The sequence below is a fragment of the Mauremys reevesii genome, linkage group 6 (genome assembly GCF_016161935.1).
Source record: "Mauremys reevesii isolate NIE-2019 linkage group 6, ASM1616193v1, whole genome shotgun sequence".
Taxonomy (NCBI): domain Eukaryota; kingdom Metazoa; phylum Chordata; order Testudines; family Geoemydidae; genus Mauremys; species Mauremys reevesii.
Genome location: NC_052628.1, coordinates 43,654,957 through 43,681,835, shown reverse-complemented (window position 1 = coordinate 43,681,835; position 26,879 = coordinate 43,654,957). Strand labels below are relative to the sequence as shown.

Sequence of the window (26,879 nt, the reverse complement as noted above, 5' to 3'; positions counted from 1 at the left end):
ATAGCACACGGAATGACAGACTGGGGGATTATGGATATGTTAATAAAATTTGGGCCAGAACAGTGACCCAACATCACAAATAAATTGCTGGACTTCAGGGGCATTTGTTCAATTCCTGTAATCCAATTATGGTCATAAAGGGCAATTTGTTCCTAAAAGCAAGATCAGCAATTGACTGGGCTGGATTTTGCTGTCAGTTCGAGTCTGCAGTAACTCCACTGAAGTTGTCATAAGTCTATAATGTATGAATCCATCTACAGTTCAAGCATAGTTCATGGTCTTGATGTCAAATGGTTTTTATTGCTGAGAGAGTCACAGATGAAACAAAGGCCTTTAATTATGGAATATATGAGTCATGGCATTTAGTCACATTATTACAAGGATGGTGTTCTGTGTAGTAGCTTGGATGGGTACCTACTTGGGGTGGCTAGCCCCACTCACAGCTTGCACCACTATTTATGCTCTGTTTTGTGCACACTAGCTCCAATCAGAACTAGAGCAGGTATGTCTCCTCGTGCTGGAATTTACACCTTGTGACATGTCTGGGGTACCCAGGTTGTGAGGTACCTCACTATCACCTGCCCTTGGTGTGAAGCTATCTTGTCTGTGCCTACTGTGGTTCAACTCCCTGAAACCATCAGCCTCTGGCAGCACAAGCAGTGACTTCCATGTCTCCGCAGACCTCGCCCTCTCTGTGCAGGCTAGTGATAGGCACACACCAGACCCCGAGTCCTTGGAGTGGTCCCTGCTGTATGCAGCCCCTGTCACTGGACATGCAGAAATTACCAGGTAAGCTGTCCCTGAAGGAATAGTGCACACACAGCTTGACTGGTACCACCCAGAATCAGGTCATTTATAACATCATAACTCAAATATATTTATAGTGAAACAATCATAAGTTTATTATCAAGCATTAAGTTTTAAGAGATAGTGAGTAAGGATAATGAGTGGAAACAAAAATGGTTACTGATATAACGTAAAACGCAATCCTAGGTCTACACTTATCAGTGCTTATCTTTCCTATTTAATAAAGTAGATGATTTCCCCCTAAGGGTTAAACATTTGCTTGATAGAGCTGCAGTTTGTCAACCTTGAAAACAGGACACCAGGCAACCCCAGCCCATTGTGAAATAATACAATGCTTAATTTATATGTGAGTTGCTAGATGAACAAACACTCCTGGTCTGAGTGAAAACCTGTCTCTGCTGGTGACTCATACCTTGATACAGACACTCAGGATGTATTTTCAGTACATATACACAGCCCCTTAAATATCATCCCTATATACATCACACAATATTATTAACCAGCATGATCCTGGCTTTTGTTTAAGATCTTACACAAAACTCTCTATGGATAAATACTATGAAAGCAATATGTTAGCTGTAGTTACTTTGTCAGGCCTGCTAGGAGTTGCTGTTACATGACAGTGAATCCCTTGCCAGCTGGGATTCAGGAGTTCTGAGGGTCACACGCCTCCAGCTCCAAGTGAAAATATATCCTAAAACTGCTTGCATTTAACACTTCAGACTTTACACACAAACACACACAGCTCCTTACATTCTCACGCATTGTCCGCTTTTTTTTAAAATGTGAAAATAAATGAAATTTGTTTTTTGCCATTTGTTACACTTCATCAGGGATGTCATTGTAGATAGGTTTCTACATGGTCGTCTATAAGGTATGTATTGGTATACCAGACTTGTCACATAGAAAAAATATATGAAGGATTTGTGCATAGAAAACTTTATTTCTGGGTACAAGATTATAGTAAAGACTATAACATAGTAAAGATTTGTGAATGGGAATTCATTACTGGTGCTTAAAAAGAAGCACAGGCTTAATACATGCTTTGTTGGATTGGGGCCTTGTAGTATCCAGCCTGAGGTTTGCACACCTGCAAATTCCCACCTGCCTCTCCCTTAGCAACCAACTGGCTCAACATTAAATGTGTAATCTCCCTTCTTCTTTCAGGCCAGCTGGGGGGATTCTTGCCTGCAGGGGGAGGAATGGCTGAGGGAAGGGGGAGTGTATTCAGAACTAGTATGTATCTTTTACTTGGGCACTGACAGGAATAGTGGGTGGAGGCTTTCTATTAAACTGAGGTGTCCCCCGCAGTTGTGCGTTAAAGACAGAAGAGATGGTTAAGGGGTGACTTGATCACAATGTATACATTTTTGTATGGGGAAACAAATTTTATAATTGAAGAGTCTTCTCCTTTGCAGACAAAGGTATAACATAATCCACTGGCTGGAAGTTGAAACTGGACAAATTCAAACTAGAAATAAGGTGCATGTTTTTAACAGTGAGGGTAATTAATCAGTGGAACAAGTAACCAAGGGTTGTGGTGGAGTCTTCATCACTTAGACACTTTAAAATCAAGATTGGATGTTTTTCTGAACTCTAGTTCAAATAAGAATGAATTCATCCAAGTCCTCTGGCCTGTGTTATGCAGGTGATCAGATTAGATTATCACAATGCTCACCTTTGTCCATATAGTCTAGGAATTTGATTCCCTAAGGGTTCAAACTATTCCCCAGAGAACTTTCAGTTTGAGCCCACAGCAGCTGTTTTTGCACACACTATACCAGTGGGATGTGTGCAGTAAACATCACCTCGACATTGCCGTGAAGCTTGTTGAAATGCCTTGAATTATTTTTTAGCGCCCCCCCCCAAAGCCTCCCCACCCCAGCAGAAATTTTTGTGAAAAACATTAGATAGTTAAATATCTCACATGCTTTCACTGATACAACATTTGACGTGGCATCATTTCACACCATACTTTGCCATGGCATATTGCTTTAGGCCATAACAAAGATCTAACCCAGCAAAACTGTCTTTGATCAAAGGATATCCTGTTTAGGCTATTGTAACCCTTTCTGGCATTATTCATGCTGAATAACCACTGTGAAATAGTTGGCTTCTTGTAGCTGTTTCTGCCACTTCTTCCCCACCCCTTCTTTTCAGCATGGTGGATGTGAACGATTAAGCAGGCTCTATCCCTCATTTTGGGCCCAGTGCTGCCACCTGCACCCACAGAGAACCATACCTTACTACATAAGTAGTCCTTTTGATGGGACTGCTCGCAGAGGGCTATGAGGCAAACCCTATGGAGCACAGGTGACTGCGCAGGCTACTCCTATAATGGTGTAAGCTATGCCATGCCCTTGCAGTACATTTTGTGGGCATAAGGCATGGGAATGGCTTCTGCTGCACCCCCCTGGGGATGTAAAAGGGACAGGTTTGACATTACAACCCAGAGGGGCCTACAGCGATCCTAGAAGTTCTTGGAAAAGTCTGCCTTCACTTGCATTGTGAAGCCTTGAGCGGCCCTGTCTCCTCAGAGTGACTGGGGATGCTCTAGCACTGTCCTGGGGCTCACCTCTCTTGTCCCAAAAGGATACTGAGGGTTAGCTGACCATTTGTGTCCTGTGTGAGCTGCCACATTCCTTGACTGAATGCAGCTGGCAGGGCAAACTGCTGCAGCTGTGCGTGTCGACGACATAGGTTTAAAACACTTGGGATGTACATGCTACTAGCCTCTGCTGACCTAGGGAATGTGGACAGTGTCCATTTGCATACACCATTGCTTTCTTTGACTCCTCCTTCATTTGTATATTGCAGTGTGCTATGTCAGACAGACAGTATGCAGGCTGCTCAGGGCTAGGTGCAGCCCCACATGATTCCCTGTAACTCAGAGGTAGCAAGGCAGGTGACTTACCAACTCACTACCATAAACTTCATGCTCCTGCAGAACCTAACGCATGGGCATAGGGTGGATGAGGAGTGTGATCAGAGTAGGGTACTAATCACCATGAGCAAGGGTGGCAAAACTGAGCTCCTAGTTAGAGCTTTGTGAATAACTGATTTTATTAGTAATATTTATTTATTTTCTTTGGTTTGCTGGCTGAACCAAAAAAGTGGTGTTGGGTGAATTTGTTTTGGGTCAAACAAGATGTTTTGGTTTTGAGTTTAATCTTTTAAAAATGACAGTAAAATTCAAAATTAATAGTAGTTTCTAATCGAAACATCAAAATGTTTCATTTTGAAAACATTGAAATGTTTTGATTCTTTAAAAAAAAATTTGGAGGGGGGTTTGGGTGGGTTGCCAAAAATTTTGGTGAATTCACACAATGTTTCAGTTACCTTGAATCTGTATTTTTGGGCAAAAAATGTTTTGGACGGACCACTTCACCCAGCTCTACTACTAGTGTGACTAGAGTAAAATACAATGTCCACTATTATTTTAGCAAGGGGCTTCAGCCAACTTTCCCCTTTAGTGTTTGGTTAGCGACATATAAATAAGGGTGTGCATGCCTGTAGAGAGGAGGGTTGTGGGACTGAGCAATCTGTTCACTTGTTATCCCACTTCAACAAAAATACTTTCTAAAAACCATAACTAGAGAATGAGGCAGCATGATGTGGCAATTGAATTCTGTTAAGTCTATCCTGCCTGAGAAGTGTATACTTTATTCCTGGAAACATACAGAGCATATTGATAATATAGAGTAGTGTTCAATTTGTGTAATTTGAAATCTGGTGTTTATGTGAAAACTTAGTAAGGGAGTGATGATATCTTGCCCGAGAGAAATATTTTAAATACAGAGTGGAGCAATCTGGTGCACTCCAGTAGCAAAAAAAAAAAAAAAAAAAAGACCTTAGTAATCTTAGGATCAACGAGGATGATTAAACATTATCCAGGAACATGCAGCAAATTTCATCAGAATCAGGTAATTTCCCCACCCAAGGGATTTTTCACAAGGCCAGTGCATCACTGGTCCTTGAAAATGGACTTGCAAAATTGGTTTATACAGTACCAGGAAAGCAGTTTTTAAATTACAGTAGAGTAGTCAAAAAGTACCTGATATATTTTTTTTTTTACTTTTTATTGAGGGAAGTCACTATTTCAGGGTGACTGACTTAGGAAAACACAATTAAAAATGAATGTCTGTTCCCTTACAGTCACAGACATCAAACAGAAAAGCACTCATAATGCATAAAAGCACAACAGTATCTGTAATTTCCTATGCCGTGTGCTTGTTGCTTCTGACATTGTTGCTCTTTCTTCTTAGAATGCAATTATATCTATAGAATCTTTTTAAAAGAATTTTTGCAAATAATTGAACAGACAATGCTTGTTGAGGATCATATTGAATGTAACCCTTTTAAATGTTTTCTTTTTTACATATTTTACTTTTGATACCACTTCAGCTCTACAAGATTCATCGTGATGAGAAGTATGCAGGAGGCAATTCACAGGCAGGTTAGAATATGATCATTTATCTATATATGCTTCTTCATTTTAAAAACAAAATGAGGCCAGATTCTTTGCTTGTATAAATCAGTGTAGCTCCATTCTGTTCAGTCCAGTGGTGTTACCCCATCAGAGGGGCTGGCCCATGACTGACTGACAGGCCAACTGGCAATGTATTGCTAAACAATGTGTATCACTTATAAACAAGTTTTGAGTAATAGTCCCCACTTTTATATTACCTTTATTTTATGGCATAGAGCACTTAGCCAGTGCTCAGCGTTAAAATACAACAGTTGTAGTTGTATTTAATAGTGGGTCAGATCTTTAGCTGGTATAAATTGGCATAGATCCACTGCCTGAACTGAAGGGTGCTATACTGATTTATGCCAATGGAGGATTTGGCCTAATGCCTTCCAAGTAGGGTGACCAGATGTCCCGATTTTATAGGGACAGTCCTGATTATGGGGTCTTTTTCTTATATAGGCTCCTATTATCCCCCACCCCCATCCCGATTTTTCACATTTGCTGTCTGGTCACCCTACTTCCAAGTTAGGACCATTAAAGGGCTGTAAGAAAAGCAAATGGGTCACTAAAACTTGTCTATGTATGGCTGACTCTCCTCTAAAGAGCCAGTTCTGGTGTGTTCTTGGTGTTGAGAATGAGATGTTGAATTCAGGACTGAAAGTTGGGAATTCCTGCTTTCTAATTCCTAATCTGACATTGGTTCCTTTGCTTGCGTTTCTTAGGCTTACTACCTTATGTCATGTTGTTTGGTTACAAGACAAATTGTATTAATTTTAACTGTTTTTCAACTTTCCTTTACATCATTTAAGGACAGTTAAAATTTAATAGTGAATGAAGTGTAAAATGCATTCATTATGTAGTTACTTGTAATTTCCATGTAAGTAAGTTACATACATAAAAGGTTGTTACAAGGAAGAGGGAGAAGAATCGTTCTTGTTAACCTCTGAGGATAGGGCAAGAAGCAATGGGCTTAAATTGCAGCAAGGGTGGTTTCGGGTGGACGTTAGGAAAAACTTCCTGTCAGGGTGGTAAGCACTAGAATAAATTGCCTAGGGAGGTTGTGGAATCTCTATTGTTGGAGATTTTCAAGAGCAGGTAAGATAGGGATGTTCTAGATAATATTTAGTTCTGCCTTGAGTGATGGGGACTGGACTAGAAGACCTCGTGAGGTCTCTTCCAGTCCTAAGATTCTGATTCTGTACATATAGTCTCCTTGCAGAAAGTTATCATGTTCAAGTTCTCAGCCAAAAGTTTGTCCCAGAAGTTATTTAATGTATCCTAGTATCCAGGGGAAGCTAAGACATTCACTTTTTCAGAAAACATGCACTGTTAGGTAATAAAAGTATTTTATCTGAGGAGGAAGGGGCACAAGATCAGTTTTTAGGGTTGTAAACATCTTTTATTGATCTAAATGATCTGCTGTTTTAAACAGATACAGCTTCCTTCCTTTTTCTGTTTGACTCTCTTAGGTTCTTATACTTCCCCCATCATCAGAGTTTTTGGGTGTAGTATCTAAACCTTTCCTGCCCCAAATCATGGTGGTATGCTGCTGTGCACTGTTAAATAGCGCCTGTATTTCATTTAGAGGGTCACTGTTTTCCAGTAGTGGTTGAAGTGATCCCTTACCTACCTTTTAAGGATGTTTATTAATATTTGTAAAACACTGAGATATTTATGGTGTAAGATAGTAATAGTAGTAGTAAAACTGTGTGCAATTTCCTGTTCCTATTACAATCACTGCAATAAAAAATGATTCATGTTGTGTTATGCTATTTGCTCCTAACACTATGTTCTTATAATAAATGGCATCCTTCTTTTCCACCTTTCCTTTACTGGCTATAGAATCTGGAAATGAGGGAAGATGGGGATGCCTGTGATTCAAATTGCAGAATGCTGAAATGGTCACGATGTTACTGTTTACTAGTATATTTTACAGCTTCTATAATACATTTTGATTCCACCCTCTCAATGTGACACAGAGTCAGTAAGAACAGGAAGGCACACTGAATGAAGTCATGTCGGTGATTATGGAGTGCAATGAAAATAGAAAATCTTGAAGTTGTCATGATTCATTGAAAATGTATCTACAGTAGGAGACCTTCTAATCACCAAGTCATAAATAAATCTTCATCTCAATGTTCAACAGAAGTTTTCTATTAAAGTTGTTGCCTTTGTATAAAATCTTCTTTATGTACTGTATCTGCTCATGCAAACAAGACATTGATGGTTCGCTAAAGGCCAATGCTGGGCAGTCTTCCTCCACCAAAATTGTCATTGCATCTCAATCTTGACCTTAACATCATTACTTATTCCACCCCAAGACTTCACCACACAGCAATCTCTGTTCAGGTTCTTGTGACCTCGACAAGGGTCATCTTGCTCTCTTCATGTGAACACCTAATTCATTCTTCTAGAAAGCAAGACTAGTGCTTCAAACTCACCCCCACCTCCTTGCAGTGACTTTATTTTAAGTTGCCTGTTATTTCTTGCTTTGGGATGTTTATGGTTATATGCCAACAAATCACACTTTTGCCGCATAACTGTACCTTAATGATATTCCATCTCAGTATTTAGAAAACTTTTAAAATATGGTATTAACCTATTAGCAAAGACTTCAGTTCAGTGAGGGTAAGCATAGAGTGCCTGGTTTCGCTCTTGGTTTTTTAAAGAGTGTGGGGATTTTGTAGCCCTTCTCAGAATCCCCCCTCCCCTCCGCCTCCCCATGATGGTTGTTGGGTTATATGCATTTGGTCAGAATACAACATAGGACCAAATACATCACTAGCTAAGCAAGATGGGCCTGGCTGCTGGAAACTAGAGAGAAGGTACCTGAGTGAAGCAGGGCTGGGGAAAGGCTGAGGAGCTGGGGAGCTCCAGCCTGGAAAGCCCCAGGCTGCAGCCTAGCTATAGGCCAAAGGTACTGTGGGTTGCAGAGGGCAGCCCAGGGGCAGGACAAAGCAGCAGGTCCAAATCCTCGTTGCCAGGGATGAGTTGGCTGAGACTGCAGTCTGCCCCAGAGTGTGGGGCTAGACAATGACTGGCAGTAGCCATACACTGAGTCAAGGTGGGGATAGAAGGTGGGGGTTCCCTGGGGAGGGGGAAACCCAGTTACAGGTTAAAGGGGCACCGGGGTCCTGGGAGGGACTCGGGCCAGTAGCAAACAGGTGGATCACTGGCCTGCAGAGGGCGCTCCGGGCTGGAATAGAGCTAATTCCCCAGAGCAACCAGTAGGAGGCGCCGCAGGGGTGAGTCCGACCCGTTACACCATGGTACGTCCACATCTCGAATACTGTGTACAGATGTGGTCTCCTCACCTCAAAAAAGATATTCTAGCTAGAAAAGGTTCAGAAAAGGGCAACTAAAATGATTAGGGGTTTGGAGAGGGTCCCATACGAGGAAAGATTAAAGAGGCTAGGACTCTTCAGCTTGGAAAAGAGAAGACTAAGGGGGGACATGATAGAGGTATATAAAATCATGAGTGATGTTGAGAAAGTGGATAAGGAAAAGTTATTTACTTATTCCCATAATACAAGAACTAGGGGTCACCAAATGAAATTAATAGGCAGCAGGTTTAAAACAAAAGGAAGTTCTTCTTCACGCAGCGCACAGTCAACTTGTGGAACTCCTTACCTGAGGAGGTTGTGAAGGCTAGGACTATAAGAATGTTTAAAAGGGGACTGGATAAATTCATGGTGGCTAAGTCCATAAATAGCTATTAGCTAGGATGGGTAAGAATGGTGTCCCTAGCCTCTGTTCGTCAGAGGATGGAGATGGATGGCAGGAGAGAGATCACTTGATCATTGCCTGTTAGGTTCACTCCCTCTGGGGCACCTGGCATTGGCCACTGTCGGTAAACGGATACTGGGCTAGATGGACCTTTGGTCTGACCCGGTACGGCCGTTCTTATGTTCTTATTTATTATATTTTGTTAGAACCTGAAGGCCTCAGCCAGGCCAGGACCCCATTGTATGAGGCATTGTACAAACATATAGTAAATAATGGTCCCTGCCTCAGTTGACTTTACAACCTAAGGCCCCAGTCCTGCACAGGGTTGTTGTATAATGCTTGAGCTGAAGCATGTGTGTAGTCCTGCTGAAGTCAATAGGATTACTCAGATGTTTAAAGATAAGCACTTGCATAAGTGCATGCAGGATTGGGACCTAAAGACAAGACTTAGCAGGTGGGTGAACAAACAGGTGGGGAGAAGGGATGATGGTATAGCTCCATGCATAATTGGATTATTACACCTACAAATCAGTAGCAGTAATCACAACCAGTAGCAAGAATGTAACAGAGGAGCTGGGATCTTGATCCCTTAATGCAACTCAGTAAATTCAGGAAAGTGGCTTTCAAACTTTTACCACTGTGTGGAATAAGATAAAACCCTTGTCACCTTCTTGTACAGGAAATTTGGGGATTTTAAAGTAACCTTGGACCTCTAATGGGAAAAAGCTACTCTCAGGGCTTGTCTACACTTGATATGCTACAGTAGCAGAGCTGACATAGTGAAGATACTACCTACACCAACGGGAGAGGTTCTCCTGTTGGCATAGGTAATCCACCTCCCGAGATGCAGTGGCTAGGTCAATGAAAGAATACTTTCATCAACCTAGTGCTGTTTACATCGGGGTGAAGTCATCTTAACTGTGTCACTTAGGAATGTAGATTTTTCACACCTCTGAGGGATGTAGTTGGGTTGACCTAACTTTTTAGTGTCACTGAATCACAGCATCTAAAGAGCATTCTTAAAACAAACTTTTGATCAATTTTAGTCCCTTTACAATATTTACTATATTTATAGTTTACATTATTTTAAATTCTAAGACATTTTAGTAAAATCATATACCATTAAGCTTCCAACCAATAGTACTGTGTACATTATAATATTATATCTTTATACTATTGTATGTTCACATTAGATGCATACCTCCAGCATCACATAAAGTTAATAAATATCAATTTAATGATAGTCCTAATCCTTTAAATTATGATTATCCTTTAGTTCTCTGTGATCTGTGACTGACTGGCACTTCCGATACTGCAATGATGGGCATTTTAGAAATATGTGTAGATAGATAGGTGGAAATTATTTTACAATGTAAGGTAAACTGTGGTCATGTGTCTGGGAAAAAAATCTAGAATTTTACCAGATTATCCTTTTAAGATTATCATGAGGCATGTAAAGTGCATCTGTTTTATGACTATTTCTGATAGATGGGAATTTTCTCTCTTGTCAATGTCAGGAATGGTGGTTTGGTTTGTAACTAATTGTTTGGCAGCAATTGACTTGATTGTTTTTAATCACTGTAATTCTCTTTTTTTTTTTAAATATAAATACTCAATGCAATAAAAAAATGTCCAGCTCAGTTCCATGTGGAGAGGCAGGACAGTCTTCTGGTTAAAGAACAGGATTGGGAGTCAGGAGACCAAGGGTATGTCTACACTACGAAATTAGGTCAAATTTATAGAAGTTGATTTTTTAGAAATTGATTTTATACAGTCGATTGTGTGTCCTCACTTAAGACCATTAAGACTATTAAGTCAGCGGAGTGTGTCCACAGTACCGAGGCTAGTGTCAACTTTTGGAGCATTACACTGTGGGTAGCTATCCCACAGTTCCCACAGTCTCTGCCGCCCATTGGAATTCTGGGTTGCGCTCCCAATGCCTGATGAGGCAAAAACATTGTCGTGGGTGGTTCTGGGTAAATGTCGACCGCCCCCACTCCCTGTGAAAGCAATGGCAATAAATGGTTTCTTGCCTTTTTTCCTGGGTTACCCGTGCAGATGACAAACCACAGCAAGCATGGAGCCCGCTCAGCTCACTGTCACCATACGTCTCCTGGGTGCTGCTGGCAGACACGGTACTGCAGTGCTACACAGCAGCAGCTCATTGCCTTTTGGCAGCAGATGGTGCATTACAACTGGTAGCCGTTGTCGTCATCTCCTGGGTGCTCTTTTAGCTGACCTCGGTGAGGTCGGTCGGGGGTGCATGGACATAAATGGGAGATGACAATGGCCAGCAGTCATACTGCACCATCTTCTAGCGAGCAGTTGGAGACGACGATGACCAGCAGTCGTACTGCACCGTCTGCTGCCAGTCTAAGATGTATAAGAGAGATGGAGTGGATCAAAAAATAGAGACCAGATTTGTTTTGTATTCATTTGCTCCCCCTCTCCCTCCATGAATAGTGTGGGGAGGGATAGCTCAGTGGTTTGAGCATTGGCCTGCTAAACCCAGGGCTTTGAGTTCAATCCTTGAGGGGGCCATTCTGGGTGACAACCCTGTAAGCCATGTCATCAGTCGCCCCTCCCTCCATCAGAGCAACAACAGACAATCGTTTCGTGCCTTTTTTCAGCACAGATGCCATAGCCTGGCAAGCATGGAGCCTGCTCAGATAACCGCTGAAATTATGAGCACTGTAAATACCACACGCATTATCCTGCAGTATATGCAGAACCAGAACCTGAAAAAGCAAAACCAGGCGAGAAGGCGACGGCAGCACAGTGACAAGAGTGATGAGGACATGGACACAGACTTCTCTCAAAGTACAGGCCCTAGCAATGTAGACATCGTGATGTTAATGGGGCAGATTCATGCCGTGGAACACCGATTCTGGGCCCAGGAAACAAGCACAGACTGGTGGGACCGAATAGTGTTGCATGTCTGGGACGATTCCCAGTGGCTGCGAAACTTGCGCATGCGTAAGGGCACTTTCATGGAACTTTGTGACTTGCTTTCCCCTGCCCTGAAGCATAAGAATACCAAGATGAGAGCAGCCCTTAGAGTTCACAAGCGAGTGGCAATAGCCCTGTGGAAGCTTGCAATGCCAGACAGCTACCGGTCAGTCGGGAATCAATTTGGAGTGGGCAAATCTACTGTGGGGGCTGCTGTGATCCAAGTAGCCAATGCAATCAAATTGCTGCTGATTTCAAGGGTAGTGACTCTGGGAAATGTGCAGGTCATAGTGGATGGCTTTACTGCAATGGGATTCCCTAACTGTGGTGGGGCAATAGACGGAACCCATATCCCTGTCTTGGCACCGGAGCACCAAAACAGCAAGTACGTAAACCGAAAGGGGTACTTTTCAATGGTGCTGCAAGCACTGGTGGATCACAAGGGATGTTTCACCAACATCAACATGGGATGGCTGGGAAAGGTACATGACACTCGCATCTTCGGGAACTCTGGTCTGTTTCAAAAGCTGCAGCAAGGGACTTTCTTCCCAGACCAGAAAATAACCGTTGAGGATGCTGAAATGCCTATAGTTATCCTTGGGGACCCAGCCTGCCCCTTAATGCCGTGGATCATGAAGGTGTACACAGGCAGCCTGGACAGTAGTCAGGAGCTGTTCAACTATAGGCTGAGCAAGTGCAGAATGGTGGTAGAATGTGCATTTGGATGTTTAAAAGCACACTGGTGCAGTTTACTGACTCGGATAGACCTCATCGAAACCAATATTCCCATTGTTATTACCGCTTGCTGTGCGCTCCACAATATCTGTGAGAGTAATGGGGAGACGATTATGGCGGGGTGGGAGGTTGAGGCAAATTGCGGGCCGCTGATTACGTGCAGCCAGACACCAGGGCAGTTAGCAGAGTACAGGAGGGCGCGGTGCACATCAGAGAAGCTTTGAAAACCAGTTTCATGACTGGCCAGGCTATGGTGTGAAAGTTCTGTTTGTTTCTCCTTGATGACCTGCACCCCCCCTTGGTTCACTCTACTTCCCTGTAAGCTAACCACCCTCCCCTTCCCCCCTTCGATCACCGCTTGCAGAGGCAATAAAGTCATTGTTGCTTCACATTCATACATTCTTTATTAATTCATCACACAAATGGGGGATAACTGCCAAGGTAGCCCTGGAGCGGGGGGGAGGAGAGAAGCACTGGGTGGGGTGGGGGAGGAGGGAAGGACAAGGCCACATTGCACTTTAAAACTTATTGAATGCCAGCTTTCTGTTGCTTGGGCAATCTTCTGGGGTGGAATGGTTGCGTGCCTGGAGGCCCCCCCAGCCACCGCGTTCTTGGGCATCTGGGTGAGGAGGCTATGGAACTTGGGGAGTAGGGTGATTGGTTACACAGGGGCTATAGCGGCGGTCTGTGCTCAAGCTGCCTTTCCTGAACCTCAACCATACGCCAGAGCATATCAGTTTGTTCCTCCAGTAGCCTCAGCATTGCCTCTTGCCTTCTGTCACCAAGCTGATGTCACCTATAATCTTCAGCCTGCCACTTATTATCTTCAGCCCACCACCTGTCCTTGCATTCATATTGTGCTTTCCTGGAGTCTGACATTGTCTGCCTCCACGCATTCTGCTGGGCTCTTTCAGCGTGGGAGGGACTGCATGAGCTCAAAGAACATTTCATTGTGAGAGCGTTGTTTTTTGTTTTTGCCTTCTAATATTCGCTAGCCTCTGGGAAGCAGAAGACAGTGTGAGCGTTGAAACACTTGCAACTGGTGGAATAAAAAAAAAGTGTGAGTGGTAGTTAAAAAGACACATGTTAGAGAACAATGGGTAGACTCTTTCACAGTAAACCTTGCTGTTAACATTACATAGTACATGTGCTTTCGGTAGAAGGTCGCATTTTGCCTCTTATTGAGGGTATGTCAGTTTGGTGTGAGACACCTTTCGTGCAGGGCCGGGCAACAGAATTTGGCTTGCAGGCAGCCATGGTAAGACACAGTCTTTTGGCTTCTTTAACCTTCATAACATGTGGGAATGGTTTCAAGCAGCAGTGGCCTCATTTCCCATGCCAAGCAGCCATTGGGTTAGCCATTTAAAAGGAAGAGGGGCTGCGGTTTTTGGGTTAATGTGCAGCACAAACCCATCTCTCTCTCTCTCTCTCTCTCTCTGGGATGGTCGCTTCACCCCTCCTCCCACCGCATGGCTAACAGCGGGGAACTTTTCTGTTCAGCCACAGGCAAACAGCCCAGCAGGAACAGGCACCTCTGAATGTGCCCTTAATAAAATCACCCTACTTCAACCAGATGATCAGGAATGATATCACTCTCCTGAGGATAACAGAGAGATAAAGAACGGATGTTGTTTGAATGCCAGCAAACACTGGGACCATACGCTGCCATGCTTTGTTATGCAATGATTCCAGACTACGTGCTACTGGCCTGGCATGGTAAAGTGTCCTACCGTGGAGGACAGAATAAGGCTGCCCTCCCCAGAAACAAAGGCTTTGGGAGTACATCCAGGAGAGCTTTATGGAAATGTCCCTGGAGGATTTCTGCTCCATCCCCAGACACGTTAGAAGACTCTTCCAGTAGCTGTACTGGCTGAGAATGCCAGGGCAAATTAATCATTAAACACGCTTGCTTTTAAACCATGTATAATATTTACAAAGGTACACTCACTAGGTCCTTTCTCCACCTAATGGGTCCGGGAGGCAGCCTTGAGTGGATTCAGGGGGTACTGACTCCAAGTCCTGGGTGAGAAACAGTTCCTGGCTGTCGGGGAAAACGGTTTCTTCGCTTCCTTGCTGTGAGCGATCATCAACCTCCTCCTCATCATCTTCCTTGTCCCCAAAACCCGCATCCCTGTTGCATGCTACTCCATTGACGGAGTCATAGCACAGGGGTGGGGTAGTTCTGGCTGCACCACCTAGAATGGCATGTAGCTCATCATAGAAGCGGCACGTCTGGGGCTCTGACCCGGAGTAGCCATTTGCCTCTGTTTTTTTTGGTAGGCTTGCCTCAGCTCCTTAAGTTTCACGTGGCACTGCTGCGGGTCCCTGTTATAGCCTCTGTCCTTCATGCCCTTTGAGATTTTTTTCAAATGTTTGAGCATTTCATCTTTTTGAACGGAGTTCTGATGGCATGGATTCATCTCCCCATACAGTGATCAGATCCCGTACCTCCCGTTTGGTCCATGCTGGGGCTCTTTTGTGATTCTGGGACTCCATCATGGTCACCTCTGCTGATGAGATCTGCACTCACCTGCAGATCGCCACGCTGGCCAAACAGGAAATGAGATTCAAAAGTTTGTGGGCCTTTTCCTGTCTACCTGGCCAGTGCATCTGAGTTGAGAGTGCTGTCCAGAGCAGTCACAATGGAGCACTCTGGGATAGCTCCAGGAGGCCAATACCGTCGAATTGCGTTCACACTACCCCAAATTCGACCCGGCAAGGTCAATTTCAGCGCTAATCCCCTTGTTGGGGGAGGAGTACAGAAAGTGATTTTAACAGCCCTTTAAGTCGAAAATAACAACTTTGTCATGTGGACGGGTGCAGGGTTAAATTGAGCTAACGCTGCTAAATTCGACCTAAACTCGTAGTGTAGACCAGGGCTAAGTAGCTTGTCTTTTGTGTGCAGCAACTTTCTGGGTGATCTTGGGCAAGTTACTAAGGGCCAGATTTCAAAGGTATTTAGGCTCCTAAAGAAGCAGATCAACACCTAGTGGGATTTTCAAAACTGCATAAGAAACTAACTCTAATTGATTTCAGTGGGTATTAGTTGCCCTGGGCAAGATTTTAAAAGTATTTAAACCGAACTCCCATTGATTTCAATTATTTAAAAAAATCTAGCCCCTGGGCAATTTTGAAAATCCATAAGAACATAAGAAAGGCCGTACCGGGTCAGATCAAAGGTCCATCTAGCCCAGTATCTGTCTACCGACAGTGGCCAATGCCAGGTGCCCCTGAGGGAGTGAACCTAACAGGCAATGATCAAGTGATCTCTCTCCTGCCGTCCATCTCCATCCTCTGACGAACAGAGGCTAGGGACACCACTCTTACCCATCCTGGCTAATAGCCATTTATGGACTTAGCCACCATGAATTTATCCAGTCCCCTTTTAAACATTCTTATAGTCCTAGCCTTCACAACCTCCTCAGGTAAGGAGTTCCACAAGTTGACTGTGCGCTGCGTGAAGAAGAACTTCCTTTTATTTGTTTTAAACCTGCTGCCTATTAATTTCATTTGGTGACCCCTAGTTCTTGTATTATGGGAATAAGTAAATAACTTTTCCTTATCCACTTTCTCAACATCACTCATGATTTTATATACCTCTATCATATCCCCCCATAGTCTTCTCTTTTCCAAACTGAAGAGTCCTAGGCTCTTTAATCTTTCCTCATATGGGACCCTCTCTAAACCCCTAATCATTTTAGTTGCTCTTTTCTGAACCTTTTCTAGTGTTAGAATATCTTTTTTGAGGTGAGGAGACCACATCTGTACACAGTATTTGAGATGTGGGCGTACCATGGATTTATATAAGGGCAATAATATATTCTCAGTCTTATTCTCTATCCCCTTTTTAATGATTCCTAACATCCTGTTTGCTTTTTTGACCGCCTCTGCACACTGCATGGACATCTTCAGAGAACTATCCACGATAACTCCAAGATCTTTTTCCTGACTCGTTGTTGCTAAATTAGCCCCCATCATGTTGTATGTATAGTTGGGGTTATTTTTTCCAATGTGCATTACTTTACATTTATCCACATTAAATTTCATTTGCCATTTTGTTGCCCAATCACTTAGTTTTGTGAGATCTTTTTGAAGTTCTTCACAATCTGCTTTGGTCTTAACTATCTTGAGTAGTTTAGTATCATCTGCAAACTTTGCCACCTCACTGTTTACCCCTTTCTCCAGATCATTTATGAATAAATTGAATAGGATTGGTCCTAGGACTGACCCTTGGGGAACACCACTAGTTACCCCTCTCCATTCTGAGAATTTACCATTAATTCCTACCCTTTGTTCCCTGTCCTTTAACCAGTTCTCAATCCATGAAAGGACCTTTCCTTTAATCCCATGACAGCTTAATTTACGTAAGAGCCTTTGGTGAGGGACCTTGTCAAAGGCTTTCTGGAAATCTAAGTACACTATGTCCACCGGATCCCCCTTGTCCACATGTTTGTTGACCCCTTCAAAGAACTCTAATAGATTAGTAAGACACGATTTCCCTTTACAGAAACCATGTTGACTATTGCTCAAGAGTTTGTTTTTCTATGTGTCTGACAATTTTATTCTTTACTATTGTTTCAACTAATTTGCCCGGTACTGACGTTAGACTTACCGGTCTGTAATTGCCGGGATCACCCCTAGAGCCCTTTTTAAATATTGGCATTACATTAGCTAACTTCCAGTCATTGGGTACTGAAGCCGATTTCAAGGACAGGTTACAAACCTTAGTTAATAGTTCCGCAACTTCACATTTGAGTTCTTTCAGAACTCTTGGGTGAATGCCATCTGGTCCCGGTGACTTGTTAATGTTGAGTTTATCAATTAATTCCAAAACCTCCTCTAGTGATACTTCAATCTGTGACAGTTCCTCAGATTTGTCACCTACAAAGGCCAGCTCAGGTTTGGGAATCTCCCTAACATCCTCAGCCGTGAAGACTGAAGCAAAGAATCCATTTAGTTTCTCCGCAATGACTTTATCATCTTTAAGCGCTCCTTTTGTATTTTGATCGTCAAGGGGCCCCACTGGTTGTTTAGCAGGCTTCCTGCTTCTGATGTACTTAAAAAACATTTTGTTATTACCTTTGGAGTTTTTAGCTAGCCGTTCTTCAAACTCCTCTTTGGCTTTTCTTATTACACTCTTGCACTTAAGTTGGCAGTGTTTGTGCTCCTTTCTATTTGCCTCACTAGGATTTGACTTCCACTTTTAAAGGAAGTCTTTTATATCTCTCTGCTTATTTTACATGGTTGTTAAGACTCTGTGGATCTTTTTTTGTTTTTTTAGTGTTTTTCTTAATTTGTTGTATTCATTTTTTTTGTGCCTCTATTATGTTGTCTTTAAAAAGGGCCCACGCAACTTGCAGGGATTTCACTTTAGTCACTGTACCTTTTAACTTTTGTCTAACTACCCCCCTCATTTTTGTATAGTTCCCCCTTTTGAAATTAAAGGCCACAGTGTTGGGCAGTTGAGATGTTCTTCCCACCACAGGGATGTTGAATGCTATTGTATTATGGTCACTATTTCCAAGTGGTCCTGCTATAGTTACCTCTTGGACCAGCTCCTGCACTCCACTCAGGATTAAATCTAGAGTCGCCTCTCCCCTTGTGGGTTCCCGTACCAGCTGCTCCATGAAGCAGTCATTTAAAGTATCGAGAAATTTTATCTCTGCATTTCGTCCTGAAGTGAAATGTTCCCAGTCAATATGGGGATAATTGAAATCCCCCACTATTATTGGGTTCTTAATTTTGATAGCCTCTCTAATTTCCCTTAGCATTTCATCATCACTATTACTGTCCTGGTCAGGTGGTCGATAATAGATCCCTACTGTTATATTTTTACTAGAGCATGAAATTTCTATCCATAGAGACTCTATGGAACCTGTGGATTCGCTTAAGATTTTTACTTCATTTGAATCTACACTTTCTTTAACATATAGTGCCACTCCTCCCACTAGGCAACTCTCTGCATCTTTAGGTGCCTAAATATCTTTTAAAAATCTGGCCATAATTTGTCTCTGCCTCCATTTATCTGTATAATGGAGCTAGCAATATCTCCCTACCTCACAGGGGGCTGTGAAGATAATGAGCTTTGGGATTTTAAGATGGAAGGGGCAGTAGAAGAGCAGTGTATGTATTATTGTTGTCATTTTAAAGTTTTCATTTTATATTTCTAGAATCCCACTCCTTCAGATGCAAGAACAGGAGGAAAGAATCAATTGATGTCAAATCAATAACATCTCGAAGCAGCGATGGTAAGAAAATAGAAATCCAAAAATAATAGAGTTAGAAATACAGAAAGCAAGTGACCTGAGCAATCAAAATACAGAGTTAAACAGGACAGATGCACTAAACAGCAATAGCATGCTCCTGAGCTACTGATTGAGAGACACAAGTGACCTTTGACATTTCTTCCAACGTTTTTGTTATCCATTTATGTTGAATTTTGAGGTACTTCCCAAAACAGCAGTAGACACTAACTTTGCAGTATGATGCATGGTCATGTACAGCCTGCATGAAGGTGAGGCGTGGCTGTGCTGCAGCAGGGGTAGGAGGGTTCTGGAAGAATGCATGATGGAGTGCCCCCTTTGAAAGGATGCAACTTGTGCTCCTCCTATGCTTGTTCAGCTTCACTGGCCAATGTGGGGGCCTGGGTGGCAGGGGCGGCTCTACGAATTCCACCGCCCCAAGCAGGGTGGCGCGCTGCGCCGCTCGCGCTGCCGGGCGCCAGTCCCGCACCTCCGCGGGACCTCCCGCAGATGTGCCGCTGGTCCCGTGCCTACGGTGGAGCTTGCGCAGGCACGCCTGCAGGAGGTCCACACGAGCCGCGGGACCAGCGCACCCGCCGCAGTCATGCCTGCAGGAGGTCCACACGAGCCGTGGGACCAGCGCACCCGCTGCAGTCATGCCTGCAGGAGGTCCGGTCATCCCGCGGCTCCGTTGGACCTCCCGCAGGCATGACTGCGGAAGGTCCGCCGGACCCGCCTGCCGCCCTCCAGTTAAAATGCCGCCCCACGCGCGCGCTTGGCGCACTGGGGTCTGGAGCCGGCCCTGCTGGGTGGGGGTCTTCAGCCCGCAGGGGGCCTGTATTGCTACTGGTTAAGACTCGCTCCTTATCCCATTTGTGGATGGCCGCTGTGATAGGATGTGAGGATGGTGATGCTAGAGGCTTCTTTCACCATTTCTGCTCATTTGCACACACTCCCAAGCAATCATAGTTTGCAGAGATCTAAGAGCCTGGTTGTGGCCAGGCAGAGTCTGAGGGTTCAGGGTGTGAAACAAACGAAGGGAGAGTTGAAAGAAAAGCTAAACTGAACTAAGGCTATTTTAATTCTGAAGGAGAGTGTCCACACAGGTATTTAATGTGGCTTTAACTAATCCATTAAAATTTACAGCTTCCGTTAACTCAGATTAAGTTTCCTGAGTATTCCCATGTAGACAAGCCCCTAATAATAAGCACCAATATACCGTATATACCCGATCATAAGCCAGTTCATTTATAAGCCGACCCCCCCAAGATGGATAAGTAAAAATGGACAATGTTTATGACCCGTTCATAAGCCGACCCTATAATTCAGGGGTTGGCAAACTTTGGCTCCCAGGCCATCAGGATAAGCCACTGGTGGGCTGAGACGATTTGTTTACCTCGAGCGTCCGCAGGCACAGAGGTAAACCTAAGTAAACAAAAGTGTCCTGGCGCGCCAGCTGCTTACCCTGACAGGCCGGGACAGCAACTGGTGGGGAAATGTTTTTTGGGGGAGAGAAGCTAGGGCTTAGGGGAGTAACCCCTCTGATCACCCCCCAATAGGTCCCACTCCTAGCCCAGGACCCCCACATTCTCCCCATCCCATCCCTTCCCACCTTATCTGGGGAGGACCAGGGGAGGATGTCTCTGGCTGGGCTGGAGCTGCTCCAGCAGGCTGGGCAGCGTGGCTGCAGCCTGCTCCGGTGAGCCAGACCAGGTGGCGCGGCCGCAGCATGCTCCAGTGGGCTTGGCCGGGCAGCATGGCCGCAGCGTGCTCTGGCAGGCCAGGTGGTGCGGCCACAGCCTACTCTGGGGGGAGGGGCTGTGTCCCACCTCTCCCTCTCTATTCCTGTTCATAAGCCAACCCCCTTCTTTGGTGCTTCCCTTTTTTTACTAAAAAATTTGGCTTATGAATGAATATATACAGTACTCAACTGAATCAGCTGCAGTGGTGGTGCTAGTGACTGCTGATAGCTTCCTGCTGGACCCTCGTGTGCAGGGCATTAAGCAACTACGAACCCCTGGGCTAGCTAAGGGCATATTTTGTTAGGTCGATCCCAATGACGGTCTCTATGTGCTAGTGACTCATAGGGCTGTCTCATTTAAATGTGTTCTGTGTTACGTGCAGTGTCAGAATCTCAATCTGTATATTTTATGCAAATTCAGCGCCAAGCTTACAGAATCGTCGGTATTCATCGATGGCGAGAATCCACTCAATGACAATAGAAGCACCCATCACAAAGGTAAAAAAATGTATCACTGACTGCTACTGTATGTCAAACTCAGGGTTTGGTACTATCTTTGTTATAAAAACACCCACATATTTTTCTGCAAAGAGACTGTAGAAATTGTGGGTCTCAATTTTATTTACTTTGTTACAAATATCCTCTTTGGGGGGTCTCCTTCTAAATCATAGCCATGAGATAGAATATCTGTGTGGCCTGTTTTCTCTTCCTTTTATATTGAGAGCCATTTAGAAAATCATAGCTTTGCCTCCACAATCACCTTGTTTGCATTCTGGCCTGGATTCTTTATCTGGAGACCTGTATAGTCCCATAGTTTATTGGGTCTCAGTAGTCTGGTGGCATTACCTTGGGCCCAGACACACAACTTCTAATAAGGATGCCTAGGCTAGGCATTCACACCTCTCTTCACTCAGGCTCCTGGTCCCCTTAGTTCCTCAGTAGGTTTCTCTTCACCTATCTGCTGTTTAAAGCAGCAAAACAATGGAATGTAAGATGGGGGAATTCAAATTCAGAAAATCTAGACTCTGGTTGTTTATATAATATACTTAGTATTTGGGGTGACCATAGGACCTCTACAAAGTGTGAAATAACAAAGTATACTGAATGCTGTCACTGTAAATGTTGTGGGGATTAAGATTTTGTAATAATATGAAGGGAACAATCTGGTTTCACTCTTCCCTCCCACCCCCTCAGGTTATTAACATTATCAATACTGCCCAGGAGAACAGCCCCGTCACAGTAGCAGAGGCTTTGGACAGAGTTTTGGAAATCTTACGGACAACAGAACTTTACTCCCCTCAGCTAGGTACCAAAGATGAAGATCCTCATACAAGCGATCTTGTTGGAGGTCTGATGACTGTGAGTAGGAAAAGAACATTTAAACACACATCAACTAACTGATCTGACATCATGGGTATCTTTCTTCCACCACGGGGGCAAGGGAATCCCTGCTTCCATCTGACTGACTGAGGATTCATCAGCTATAGTGCCTTTACCTTCAGGGGGAACAGGGACTACGATTCAGCTTTCCCTACTTGCCTTGCATTTAGGCCACACCAGTTAAGTTGACCGGAGAGGCACCAGTAAGCATGAAGATTGAAAAACAGCAATAGTAACAGTCAGTTGGCTTGGAAACACTGCTACTCTTATGTGACTAACTGTTTAGTTCCATTGGAAACTACATATATTGATAACCTAATCAGTAGTATCCCAAGTTCCTGAAAATTTTTAAGGAAGTATTACCCAATCACTGCACTGCAATTAAACTGAAGAATTATTATACACCTGCCTCAGTTAGTGACTACACAAGAGTTGTAAAACTGAACTTTGACCTGCTAAGGAGCCCTTGTTTCAATCCTTTTATCATGCCCAGACTGCCCTATGCACCAAACCTGCACTGGATTTTCATAGTGGAATATCTCAAACCCTCTTCCTACAAATGCTGGTCTGGAGCCCCAGAATGGGTCGCTTGTGGAAATAGCATAACTGACATGCAAAACAAGTGAAATGTGAATTCGATTTAAAAAAAAATCATGCAACCATCAGTGAAAGGGGATGAGAGGAGGCCATTACATTGTTGATCAAATAATACCCTTTCTAGAGACCTCCTGCCAGTGGTATTCAATAGTTTGAGTGCCCCTGCTTTTAGACCTGTGTCATTAAAAAGGAAATCTTGCAGTAGCCGTTACCACGTTTATCAAACTTTTCAACTCCAAGAAAGTGAAGTTGGAGCTTCTAAGTCCCTTGGTAGTTACTTCTACCTCTATATGCTGCTTGAGGCACTCACCAAAACATGACCAATATTTTGGGTACCCAGGGCTAGTTCCTATGGGGAAACGGTGTAAATCATTCTTTATACTTGATAATGGTTTCCTACAACTTATAGAATCTTTCTTTATTTCAGGATGGCTTGAGAAGACTGTCAGGAAATGAGTATGTATTTTCTAAGAGTAAGTTTCCACGTTAAACTTTTTTTGCCTGTGTTGTGTTTCATTGTCTGCAAACATTGATTTAGAATTCCAAGCTAGTTTGCAATTTGATTATTTGTCTTTGGAAGTGGTTTTCCCAGTAATCTGAGAGCAAGTGTTAGAATGTCTCTAGTCTGGAACTGAAGCAGGTTCAAGTAATCAACATGTATCTGAGAAATGTAGAAACCAGACTGGAAAAGAATTAAAAAGAAAAATATTAATTATTTAATAATTATTAATTAACCATAAAAAGTTATCGATTTGTTTGCTTTTCTTGATATATGTCTAAACTTATGTAAAAACTACAGTACCTGAAATTATTTCTAAACTTGGTGCCTTCAGAAGGAATTCATTTCTAATAAGGATCCTGCAAATAAAATAAAAGTTGTAAAAATCCATAATTAATTTCATTCCCAAATTCTCTTTTGACAGACATGAACCAAAGCTATAGTCACCTTTCAGTGCCAATTACCGTCAACGATGTACCACCTTGTATTGCACAGTTACTTGATAACGAAGAAAGCTGGGACTTTAATATTTTTGAACTGGAGGCTGTTACAAATAAAAGGTACAGAAAGCTGCCACATCCATACCCATAAATGAAGCTGTCAAGTGAGCTATGGCACAAAGGAACCCTGTGTGTTTCACTATGTATTTTGCTGTAGGTCTTTCAGAGAGACCCTCCCTTGTGTGTGTTGTCACTGTACTCCTTTGCAAACAGGTCAATATGCTGTTTTCAGAAATCAAGTACAGCTGGCCAGAAAGAGTCCCTGTCCATGCTAAGGGTACAGACACCTCACCCTGTCAGTCTCTTCTTCTCAACACCCACAGGCCTACAGGATTCTTTCCTCATCAATTGATCTTGTCCCCTACCTGCTCCAATTCCCTCTCCAACATTCTGTTCGGAATACTCTGCTGCCTTTACCTTCTAAATGCCCCCACTGAATCCTTTTTTACCAACTCTTCCACAAAGGATTTTGAGGTGTATTTTGTATCTGAAGGCTGCTCATGGTGCTGCAGGTAACAGCAAACCCCCATTAGAGGAGGCTCTGAGACAGGTCTGTGTCAGGGGTTTAAAAAAATAGGTGGAGGGGAGCAAATGGTACTGGGCCCAATAGATTAATAGATTTTAAGGCCAGAGGGGACTATTGGATCATCTAGTCTGTATAACACAGACCATACACTTTTACCGAGCTAGCCCTCTATTGAGCCGAATAATTTGTGCTTCACTAAAGGACGCCTTCCAGAAAGGCATGTTGTATTAACTTTGATGGAATAAATGGGCCCAGAGAGTCAAAGGTGTTAACGTGACCCTGACACTGTACAACAATAAACAGTTAAACATAGCTCAGGGTTTTAAGGTCAGAGCCTTGGCCTGCTTAGTCCCATGTGAAAACACACCATTAAAGAGCTTTTTAATCTTTCATTACAGAAAAAGAAGGAAAAAACTGTTAAAGCATTTCAAATGTAAATTATTATGCAGGTCTTTCATTTGAACACATCCCTGATTCCCATTCCCTGAGCTGTGCGGAGTTTTTAGAAGGAAACACATCCCCTGTCTGACAGTGTCTTAGGTTGTGTTAGAGATGGTAAAAACTGTCCTTTTTTTTGGGAGAAGAGGAGAAAGTTAGTGGAGATGAGCTGCTGTTGCTGTTGAAGTCTGATTCTGTTTCCTAGAAGATAAAACAAGACAAATACACACAAGAGGGAAAAGAACAGCACAGAAAGAAAATGTAGCTTCTGTCTCTGGTGCTGACTGTCACTTTCAGCATTGCTGCTGGAGAAACGCAGTCAAAGTGCATGGTCTTATTAGCCACTTGATGACCTGGCAAACTGGTAGTGGTGTTGGGCTGTTTAGAACATTGCTTTTAGCTGCCTCTCTGGTCACAGGCTTACAGAAATGCTGCAGAATATACAGTCTTGGCCAGTTAAGCCAGACTCTCTTATTAAGCAGAAGGCAAAAGGAGAGGGATAGGAAAGAGAAGAAAAAAGGTGTGGAAGGAAAAGGACACCGTGAGGGAGGGGGCAGGAATCAAAGTCTCACACTCCAAATAGTGTTAAGGATCTAGCCACTGGATAGTTAGATCCTGAACAGCATGTCCCTGGCTCCTTCTTTCTGGCTGATGAGATCATTTCTCAAGATCAGGATGACAAAGGCCCTATGGTGTCACAGTGGATCTCAGGAGATAGTGAGGGTGCCAGCTATTATGGTTGAGCTCTTTCCTTCTTGTATTTCTGCCTCCCAGACAGCCAGCTACTTTTATTTTAAGGACCCCAAAAGGAAGTGAGGGGTGAAATAGCCCTTGTCCATCAGTTCGGCCTGATTTCCAACACCAAGTTTGGTCCATTGGTTTCTGGTCCCACACTTCTCTTGTTCACGAGACTTAATTCAGCACAGTCCTTGAGTTAGATCAGTAGGCCTCTTTGTTTGGATTAATTTAGAGTGTCTCCTTTTCATTCCTTTTCCCATCAACGTTTGTTATAAACTATTATGACATTCTATAAAATTTTATCCACATTCTCACAGTTAAGCTCATGCTTTGGGTAGGTAGGTCAGGCCCCAATTATTACAATAGGCATACAGTCTTCATTTGAAGACATCAAGAGATGAAGAATCCACCACTTCCCTTGGTAGTTTGTTCCAGTGGTTAATCACTCTCACTGTTAACAGTGTGTGCCTTTATTTCTAATTTGTGTTTGCTAGGCTTTAACATCTTATAATTGGTTCCTGCTATGCCTTTATCTACTAGATTAAAGAGCCTTATAGTTGGTCCTGCATCAATACAGTAATTCAAAAGCTGAGCAGTGTATGGGGCTCCCATGCTCCTCTCCCCAAAAGTGGTCCTGTCCTCCCGAAGCAGGCACAATTTATGCATTCGATATCTCATCAGTGTGGTCCATCATCTCTATAGGGAAGGAATGGCTTTAGGCTCCAAGCTATTCAGAGCAGTGTTGATAAACAGTATTGCCAACCTCAGGCATTTAAAAACCATGAGTCAGATCCCCAAAAATAATGAGATTTAAAAAAAAAAACAATAGCAGGGTTCTTTTCATTTGCCACTGGGTTTTGAACTGTTGGATACACTTGGGTCATGTTTTCAAGTTTTTTCTCAAAGACCATAAGGATTACATTTTTTTTTTAATGAAAGCTGAGATTGTCACATAATCAGAAGACATCAGGGGCTGGGGTTTTAAGAAAAACACCAAGCACCATAAGACTCCCAATAAAATCATAAGAGTTGGCAACACTGTTTGCTCTGTGATGCTTTTCATAGCAGATTAAAGAGTGACAGAATGGGTAATAAACTACCTGCTGGTTGACCAGAGCCTTAAAGAAGAATCATCATGTGATAAACTAAATGGTGTCTATTTACACTTGTTTTTAAAAAATGGGAAGGTGCCGAACAGGAGACATGATGCACAATAGAAAGTGTTAATTTGTTTGCACGCATGTGTATGTTTTTTCTACTTTGCTACATTTCCATGATACTTGTCTCCTTACTTGTTTTCCAGGCCGTTAGTTTATTTGGGTTTAAAAATTTTTGCCCGGTTTGGGGTCTGTGAATTTTTAAACTGTTCAGAAGCAACACTACGAGCCTGGTTCCAGGTGATTGAAGCCAACTACCACTCCACCAACTCGTACCACAACTCCACACATGCAGCAGATGTTTTACACGCTACTGCATTCTTTCTCGGAAAGGAGAGAGTTAAGGTACAACTTCCATTGTGAATTCTTTACT

At 43.2% G+C, this 26,879-nt stretch overlaps 1 protein-coding gene across 6 annotated transcripts in view; it reads left to right on the top strand.

The window, feature by feature from the left end:
* Window positions 1-26,879, top strand: part of PDE8B (phosphodiesterase 8B) — a 165,020-nt gene that overhangs the window by 122,947 nt on the left and 15,194 nt on the right. For all 6 annotated transcript variants that reach the window (XM_039542831.1, XM_039542830.1, XM_039542829.1 and 3 more), the window contains exons 11-17: window positions 5,212-5,263; window positions 18,859-18,936; window positions 21,093-21,169; window positions 21,866-22,030; window positions 23,076-23,121; window positions 23,572-23,707; window positions 26,653-26,851. In XM_039542831.1, coding sequence (XP_039398765.1) covers window positions 5,212-5,263; window positions 18,859-18,936; window positions 21,093-21,169; window positions 21,866-22,030; window positions 23,076-23,121; window positions 23,572-23,707; window positions 26,653-26,851 — 753 coding nt within the window. The remainder of the gene's footprint in view (window positions 1-5,211; window positions 5,264-18,858; window positions 18,937-21,092; window positions 21,170-21,865; window positions 22,031-23,075; window positions 23,122-23,571; window positions 23,708-26,652; window positions 26,852-26,879) is intronic.